The sequence below is a fragment of the Strongylocentrotus purpuratus genome, unplaced genomic scaffold, assembly GCF_000002235.5.
Source record: "Strongylocentrotus purpuratus isolate Spur 01 unplaced genomic scaffold, Spur_5.0 spur5_scaffold_5, whole genome shotgun sequence".
Classification (NCBI taxonomy): Eukaryota; Metazoa; Echinodermata; class Echinoidea; order Camarodonta; family Strongylocentrotidae; genus Strongylocentrotus; species Strongylocentrotus purpuratus.
The window spans coordinates 20,210,539-20,219,787 of record NW_022145611.1 but is presented as its reverse complement, the minus strand read 5'-3'; the positions used below and the strand labels follow the sequence as shown (position 1 = coordinate 20,219,787).

Genomic DNA, 9,249 nt, shown 5'->3' with positions numbered 1-9,249 from the left:
AACTTAAAGAGTTGAATAATGGGTTAGACTAGTTTTTTTGTGCATACTAATACCAGGCTCAGGCTGTAAGATTTGTTGCTTGGGGGGGGGGGGGGGGGCCGGGGGGGGGGGGGGCCGGGGGGGGGGGGGGGGTGACAGGTTAAGACTCTTTAATAAAGTCCTAACAAAGCGATTGGCAGTGGATTTTTACAAATACATATATAAATATATAAATACATACAATTTGTTCACGTATGAACCTTTCTATTTGAGGAAGGGGAACTTAATTGAGCTAGAGAAGGACTGAGCTGCAGTTGATTTCTACGGTGCAGAAATGTTTCAGGGTCCAAAAGTTATTGTCATTTTTAAAAACAAAAACAGATTCGAAAAAATATGATATGGCATTTAGTTAGGTCCAGTAAATGTACAATATTGACAAGTATTGAAAATATATTGAACCGATTTAGATTACTGTAGAAATTTAATTTAAAAATAAAATGCGATTGCCTGGTTGAGTTAGGTACGGGTAATATTGTAAAAACTTTCAATGGGGCAAGAATTATTCATCAGAATAATATTCTTTGACTTTGCAGTGTGTGTCGGAGACGCTATGTGAAACCAGGGAGGTCAGTGAGACTATCATTGTCTCACCTCCCTGGTGAAACTTTGATTTAATATTTTCCGAAGTTTAACTTGACAAATATACTCATACAGATATCATGGATACGATTTTCGAGGCAGGTATACATTCTTTTAAAATAATGAATCAAAACCTATGGCTAATATGACTCAAACAAAGTTGAATTCCTGGATTTCCTGTCAAAGAGAGGTAAATTGAGTTTAAAGGGGAGCGCTCGATCGCGCCTATTCATGAATGCAAAATTACAAAAGAACATTATTGTAACATGACTTCTTCTACTGGCGAAGTGTTTTCGAAATTTGCTTAGGGTTAGTTTATATTTTTTATTTTTAATCTTGATCGTGTTTATAACCCGTTTTTAAACAGATGAACTTGATTACCCCCAGCCCACTTAGCTCCGTACACGTACATACACCGCGGAGTACAGGCCCGTCGCAATGCGCAGTAATATGCCGCATTGCGGAGCAGTGATCTGCCTTTCTAATGCTTTGCTATATCAGGCAATAGCTTGAAGAAAATTGGGTATTAATAAACGCCCTCACGGAAATCCGCATTGACTTTGTACTAGTTTCCTGTAGCTAGCTGTGTACCCGCGCGCCCACGTTGAATCTTTGGAGCTTTACCATCCTCGCATCTATATCTCGATTCAAGCTCAAGCTCAGCTAGCTAGCTCAGGTCATTCTATTTGTTGCACGATTTGGAGGGAGAAGCAAGTCAAGTTTGCAGGCATCTGCTTTTTTATTCTTCACCAATAACCTGAAAATATTCCAGAAAGATGGTAAGTTTTAAACATTTTGTTTCATCTTCTTACATCTAACGTTAGGTGATTGCAATCGTTCAAATTAAGTCGGATGACTGGTGTCCTTGACTTGGAAAGTTCAGAGACAATTTCAATTAACACACAATGCAAACTTAGGTAGACTCTACACTCTAACTAGATCTAGGTTTAGTTAACATAGAATTTAATTGAATAGCACGTAAAGGTCTGCAGATAATGACATCACAGGATTGTTCTTTGCTAATAGGTAATCAGCAATGATATCGGCAGCATTTAAAAATGATTTCTGTCGTAATTAATTTAACTTTGTCTGCGTGAATGAATGGGTGCACAGATTCCGTTGTGGAGGTTGGAAGTGGATGCCATAACCGCCTCCACAGTGGAAGAAAGAGAATGCTAGTTGCTACTTGTATTGTTAGGTTTAATTGACCATGTTGATATTAATGAATCATAATGATAATGAAAATGCTATCATATGAATATTCTATTATTCTTTCCTAATAAGTTGGATCAAATTCAAACAACTGTTGGCTGTTTATGTGTTGATCTTCTATACTAGGCCTAGCTATAGCGTAGATGATACTGATAGATCTATGATATTGATGATACTCCTCAGAGTCAGACCGCAGTATGTAAAATGGCAAAGTTTCTTCAAATGTCATTTATGTATGCATATCTTTTTATGACTACAACTACCATATTTCAAAATGTTATTATCACTGAACAACAATGTATCATACATAAATTTATAAGCTTTTAAAAGCGTTAATGATCATGTGTAGTCATAACATAGGTTAAGGACTTAACATGTATGTTTTATGCAATTTATATGATGTCTATCTTTTCTTGCACAAGTTTCATGAAGGTGTTTTTTTTACTTATCTTTTTATTTCCTTTTTGGCATCATGACAACCTACTTAAATTTTGATTTGAGTACAAGATACGTCTAGCCTTTAGGTTCTGTATCATTTCTACAGAAAAATAGAGATCTTTTGATATCCCTGACTCATGGAACAGTTATTCACAATTTGTGTTTGTTGTATTTCCTGTAAAGTGTTGATTTCCTCTTTGAGGTTAGCTTTAATTGATTATTCGACAGTGATTCTCACAACTGAATAAAAAAATATTTATTATTGATACTTTAGTAGGATCATTGTATGAGCGATCTATTTGGCATTTAGTATATTTCACTTTTTTTAACTGAAAGATCTACATATCTTGATCTTGATCAGGAATATAGGCGGAATATTAAATCATATAAACTTCATAGTTCCATAAAATAGAATGTCTGTATATACTCGCACGTGTTTGACTGTGAAACTTATTGCTTATTGGCATGTCATTAATCTCTCCTTCTTTATGAAATCCAGCCATGATAAGCTGATAAGTGCTATTAATATATACGTAGTATCGAGGTATGAAAAGGGATTAATGAATCGTATTATAGTTATATCATTTAATAAAAATTGTTTTTAATGGTTCATTGTATAGAAATTCAGCAATAATATTCTGCTTATGTTTACAACCACGTATTTTGTTACAATAATCCTTATGTTCACTTGTTCCTTATGATATATATGGTGTCTATATTGCACATACTCTTCACTCCCATAATACCACCGTGCTCGCCTCGGAAAACACTAAACCTCACGCATATTCCGCCAAGTACAATCGCCAAGAAAAGAAGTCCCAATTTGTATTTTGTTTTCATGCACCCAAACCTCTTGTCTCTCTTTTCCATACCCGATTCATAAAGTGTTTACCCGCTAGCTCTCATACAACCTTTATTAAGATCGCCATAACTCATATTCATTTCACATCCAAGAAGTAGAGCAATGCCTCCGGCCTTTCAGGCGAAAGTGGTTCGGATAGAATTTATTAATGCTTGAGCATATACTTCTTAATTATATTGCAGTGAGAGTAAGCATACACCAAAAAGAAGCAAATTGAAATTGAAGTATAGGAGATCTCATTTAAGTTTAAATCGCTTGAAAGGTACTCAATTACAGACAATTCTGATGAATTGTAGAATATGATATAAACGAACCATTTAGTCCATGAACGTGATGCATGGTAGATATTCCACAATTCGAAAAAGTAATACTATGCATAGATGACACACGTTTAATATATGATAGAGAAGCATGCATTCTAATCGAATAATTAAACGTGTACAGTACATCTGATTACGATTCATTTTTCAAACATCATTGATCTCCTGCAAGCATGCTCTGTGTTCCCCCAAATAAGGTACGTGTTTCCACCCCCACTGTGAACCATTTGCTTTGAGTCTTGTTCCATCTCATTTGCTCGTGATATGGGCTGTTGCTTGATGCATGCTGCGTTCTGCAACACATAAGGCTGCGGGCCAGCCGAGATGAGATGTTATGAGAAGGTGGCCTGGCAAGTTCATTGGCGAGGATGCATGCTGTTATGCCAAATATTTCTGGAATCTGACAGCTGTCTCATGGCTGAACCTCCCGTAATGCTTTTCCAACCCGTGTAAACCGACTCCTCTAGCCAATTTATCCATGTCGGATAAAACGAAATGACAGAGGGTTTCCAGTGACCAGTTGATACAATAGGACGATTCTCAACCCACATGCCAATGTGAATTTGAGATATATAGGGCATTAGCTTAATATTTTCTAAGTGATGGAATGAGGAACCCGATTGGATGCTCGCTGTATCAATTGCCTATACAGATGTGTGTGTGATCTTCCTGGGAATGTCCATTTGATACAAATTGAAATCCTTTCTGGTTCTCATTAACTTCCCCCAAATGTTTGCTTGCTGTGGCCTCCTCAACAGTTAAATGAGAACGCTCTTAGATGGAAATGCATGCATCAAGTCTGCTTTCATTTGTTCAGATTCTGAGAAAAAAAACAAACCAAACGGTTGTCTTAGACTTGTTCTAATCTTTACCCTTCTTTTGTCTTTCCAATTTGAACCATACCCCTACCCTCCCTCTCTTTCTCTTTCCCTTTTTGATTCTTCTTGTCTCCACATTGTATCTTGTCTGCAATTGTACGGACAGTCCCAGGAACTCACCATTAATGTAAGAAATCTCGCTTCTGTTATGTCTATTGTCATCAATATATCAATGTTGGAAATTGTTCAATATCTTCTAGTTGTTTTTTATACAGTATCTTTGTTTGCATCTTCTGTCGAAATTCACAAAAGAAGGTCATTTGATCCCTGTGTCATTTTATCTGTGTACTGTCAGTAGACTTAGTATCACGTATACCTGTACTTGTACATGTAGTACTGATATATTAATAGTAATTGATTTAGTAAAATATTAACTACATGTATATTGAAATGATGACGTCTATGAATAATGGTTGTTTTGTATCGTAACAGCTATAAGAAAAGGCATACTCACTGTCACAAATAGCACTGCATTTTATTGCATTCTGTGCTTGTTGAAGTACCTTGTTTTATGAAATGATAAAAGTGAAAACAAATATTTATACAGACATAATCTAACAGCTTGTTAGAATCCTTAGTAACTGTCGTATACTTGAACTTTGCTGTCATTTTCTGATTAATCATATATTTGCTCAACAAAAATATGGACAAACGAGTAACTTCAAGCTATGCTGTAGTTTGGTCTTGTAAGTTTAGCTTGTCAACAACAAAAACCCCCGGTACTTTGTAGTTGTTAATGTATTCAATTCGTATATATTCATGCCCTGAGCTCTAGACTTATTTTTGTTTTGTTAAAGTAACAAGTTTGCTATATTTAAATATTACAAATGTGAATGATTTTGTTGATAATGTCATTGATGTCAATATTCGTCAAGTAGTGCTTCGTACAGTACCTGTATGCATAATGTTTCTCATGCTGCTCATCCACATGTGATAAAACTAAAATAGTGAACTTGGCATCAATTGTGTAAAATATTGTGATAATAAAACTAAAATATGTTATTTTCATTCTTCTCTATCTCCTTAACATGCAGGCCGATCAGCTTACTGAGGAGCAGATTGCAGGTAAAAAATGATTCACATGTATAGCTATAATAACCAAGGGGCTTCCAAGTATTAATAGATAATCCAATTTTTAAAACGGCAACTCCAAAGAATGAGCTGAGAGTAAAAATATGTTGAAGATATTCAGTTTCATGATCAAAGTTCACCCGACCATCCATGGCGGATTGAATGCGACATATGTGCTGAGAACACTATAGGTGGTTGAACTGCTGTCAGTGTTAGAAAGCAATCGATGAGCCCTCGTCTGGCTATGTGGGCTAATGATCTAAATCAACCAATTATTCCTGACAAGCTATCGGGCTTCACAGATGGCAGATAACCAAAGAAAAGGAAGAGCCCCTTCATTTTTTTTTTCGAGTGGAGCATTTGATTCTGTAAATGCGCCTCGCGGATAGCGACATACTGTATATTGATTGGAATTGTGGACTTTGCATAATTTATTACGATGTACATACAGTACATAGGGCACAGGAATAAAAATTGTAGCAGTACTGTTGCAAGCTATCACGTTAGTAACTGAAAGTTAATAAAAGTTAGTTTCAATTAGTAATTGAAAGTTATTAGTAAAGAAGAGAAGAAGAGCAATTTATTTTTGTATTTATTTCCTGTCACGCTTCATGGATAATTTGCTTGTAACGAACTTTGAAGGGGAAAATGTATACATCAATAAGATATTACGTACTTTCTTTTTATAGGCCTTTTTTTAAAGCCAATATGTAAATGATTACATGATAATATCTTGCATGAAAAGCGCAAAAATGGGCTAATCATGGCTTGCAGATCAATATTCACGTGGTATTTTGTTTAGTCCGAGTAATCCATGTTTTTTTTTAAATGAGTTCTTAGATTAACCGTCATATCATCGCTCTTTCCCCCTGTTTCAGAGTTCAAGGAGGCTTTCTCCCTCTTCGATAAGGATGGCGACGGCACCATCACCACCAAGGAGTTGGGCACCGTGATGAGATCATTGGGTCAGAACCCTACCGAGGCTGAGCTTCAAGACATGATCAATGAAGTAGACGCTGACGGTAAGGATGTTAAAACGATTGGGAATGTGAAATGTGACAAAGGCGGAGGTTGATTGAATTTTCTAATGTGTCGAATTGATGGATCATTTATTAAGACAATTGTAAACACGGAAATTAAAACGCACTCGAATTTCCCTTCTCATTTCGTATATTAAAACTAATTTTATGAGAAAAACAGACGGAAGGTTTTTTTTCCCTTGAGAAGCACAAGTATTTTGAAAAAATGGTAAATTTAATCTCTTTGAATAAACTAAACACGGAAACGAAAATGCTCTTCACATTGTCAGTGTATATGTATTCTAATATTTGGTAAGAAAGAAAAAATGCAAAAACTTGGTAAGTTAGAAATCCCTTTTGTTGATGGTGACCTTAAATATGAGGTAGAAAGCCCTTCTCACGGATTCATGTGGAGTAAACTTGCCGAAATGGATTACATTTTGTAATAATTTCTAAAAGATAGTAACAATTTTGTTTTAATCTTAGAGTCTCTTATTTTCTGTAATAACAAACCAAACAAGTATTTGGCTCTTCCGATTTAATTTTGCTAGTCGATTTGAAAGAACAGGAATTTTATTGAATAAGCTGGTCAAATATCTACCTTTTTATCACGGTGTATAGAATCACACAAAAAATACATGGTATGGTATGTATGTACTTAAACTTCCCCTGTATCAGTAGATTCCATTACGGTGGCACAGTTTTTCGAGCGAATGTTGGCAACGTCCTGAAAAAATGACTAATATATCTCAAAGCCTACATCCACCGGACGGTTATCGGCTTCCTTTCCGAGGACAAAGCCCATCAATATATGAACTCGATTGATTTTTGTCGTATCAACTTTCCTCCTTGCCTCTCTCAGGAAACGGAACGATTGATTTCCCAGAGTTCTTGACGATGATGGCCAGGAAGATGAAGGACACAGACAGTGAGGAAGAGATCAGGGAAGCTTTCCGTGTCTTCGACAAGGACGGCAACGGATTCATCAGGTTAATAAACAAAAAACAAAACAAATCATTTATGTTATTATTGTTGTTATTAGTATTACGTATGATAATGTTTTGACACTCCAAGCATTACTTTACCATTTTATCAACTGTTTAAACTTGTATTCGAATTTTAATCGTTTTTAAATTTACCATCGATATTTGCAATCATGTTGTTGAATAAAAAAAGTAAAGTACATTCCTGTACTCCAAAATGTTTTGTATTTACGATAATGAACCTTACAAATACGTGTAGTAAACAATAGCGCGGGAATAAATAACCCTTGTTGAGGAATATTGAAAGAAACTGATGATGAGTAATGATTTTTTCCACATCTCGATTTCAGCGCTGCTGAACTTCGTCATGTGATGACAAACCTTGGTGAGAAACTGACAGATGAGGAGGTAGATGAGATGATCAGGGAAGCTGATATCGATGGTGATGGACAGGTCAACTACGAAGGTAACTCCATCTTCCCTACCGGGTACTGTTACTTTACCCGATCTTCTAAAATGAAATCGGATCACTTTGTATTCTCCGTTACCTCTTCTTCAAGTTTACTTTTTTGAGGGGTTCGGTTTTATTTCTCATTTCTTGAAATTGAAAGATGTTTTGATTTTTTAAAAATGAGGAGCATTCGGGAATTAAATTTTGTTGGCAAAAAAAAGAGGTAAATTTGTCCATTTTGGGGCATTGTTTTCTAAGGAGGTACTTGGGCAATGTCATTTCGATCGTTAAAGTAAGGATTGTCAATAAGTTCCAGGACGTTTAGTTTAACCCCTGTCGCATGTTTTTCTTTGGCGAATTTCTGTCGGCAACATTTGTTTGACATTAGCCGTCAAACAAATGCCGTTTTTTTAATATTTTGTTTATCGAACAGCTGTTAGGAGTATTTCTACATTTTCATTATTTCAATAGAATAGAGTATTTTATTACCTGACAGGCTGACACCATTACCTCTGTCATAACACGACTCCATATCGCTAAAGCTGTTTGTTTCCCGAACCCATTCCTGTAGTTTAATTTAATATTTCAGCGTGTTTATTACGTCACCAACAAAGGTTACACCGGCAAAATATTGACGTGAGGTTAATTATGAGGAACGTGATATAAATAATCGATGCATTGTGTGAGGCAATCGGTATTTTATTATGAAGCATGACTTACAGTATGATGTTTTTTTTTTCTGTTACCGATTTCTTTACACTTCTCATTTTCTATCTCCATGCAGAATTCGTGACGATGATGACATCGAAGTGAGGTGGAGGATGGCCATCGCTTATGTCTGTCTTGCCTTTCATTTGGACTTTTACACGCCAATCAGTCATCGGTCAATGTCATCTCCGTATTCAACCCCTAACAATCAATAATCTACTGTATATAATACGAGTATATAATACGAGTAATCTGATGACTGAAATAGCCAGGAGATTGTCGATGACGCGTGATGGGCCAGTCGGCCTGTTTGTTTCTTAACATAGATGGCGTTCTTCGTTTAATGACCAGACCCGTCAAACCATGTTGATTTCATCCTTGTAATTTTCGCTCACATCTCTCCAGTCGACATCAACACACTTCCATGCGGCGGTGTTCGTCCACTGCTGTTCCCACTCTTTTGTACTCATTCGTTGGACATTTATAAGCAAATACAAGAAGTAGTGATATGAAAGAGACGATCCATAACATGTACTTAATATGTACATTTCTGTGAAGTGCCTGTTGATGTACAATTCTTAGGAAAGAAACATTCTTTTACTTTTTAGATTTTTCTTTTTTATACTTGTAAAGATTAGTGTACTTCTAATGTTTGTCGAGGAATGTTTACTATTAAAAAAAAAGGAAAA

General features: G+C 35.9%; 1 protein-coding gene across 2 annotated transcripts; it reads left to right on the top strand.

The window, feature by feature from the left end:
• Positions 1–1,158: 1,158 nt before the first annotated feature.
• Positions 1,159–8,829, top strand: LOC591003 (calmodulin). Of its 2 annotated transcripts, XM_001177619.4 has the most exons (7): positions 1,159–1,397; positions 4,435–4,455; positions 5,363–5,393; positions 6,278–6,421; positions 7,281–7,407; positions 7,752–7,867; positions 8,637–8,829. In XM_001177619.4, exons 1-7 carry the CDS (start codon positions 1,395–1,397, stop codon positions 8,663–8,665), a joined length of 471 nt encoding a protein of 156 aa, XP_001177619.1. In that variant the 5' UTR covers positions 1,159–1,394; the 3' UTR covers positions 8,666–8,829. The 2 variants fall into 2 exon arrangements, with proteins under 2 accessions (XP_001177619.1, XP_003726932.1); XM_003726884.3 differs by lacking the exon at positions 4,435–4,455 and having other exon boundaries at positions 1,160–1,397.
• Positions 8,830–9,249: the final 420 nt, after the last annotated feature.

What these genes read in the sequence shown, in the direction of transcription:
- LOC591003 (XM_001177619.4), top strand. An exon ending in TACTGAGGAGCAGATTGCAG is followed by an intron (nt 5,394 to 6,277) that starts GTAAAAAATGAT and finishes CCCCTGTTTCAG; the next exon opens with AGTTCAAGGAGGCTTTCTCC. An exon ending in TGGACAGGTCAACTACGAAG is followed by an intron (nt 7,868 to 8,636) that starts GTAACTCCATCT and finishes ATCTCCATGCAG; the next exon opens with AATTCGTGACGATGATGACA.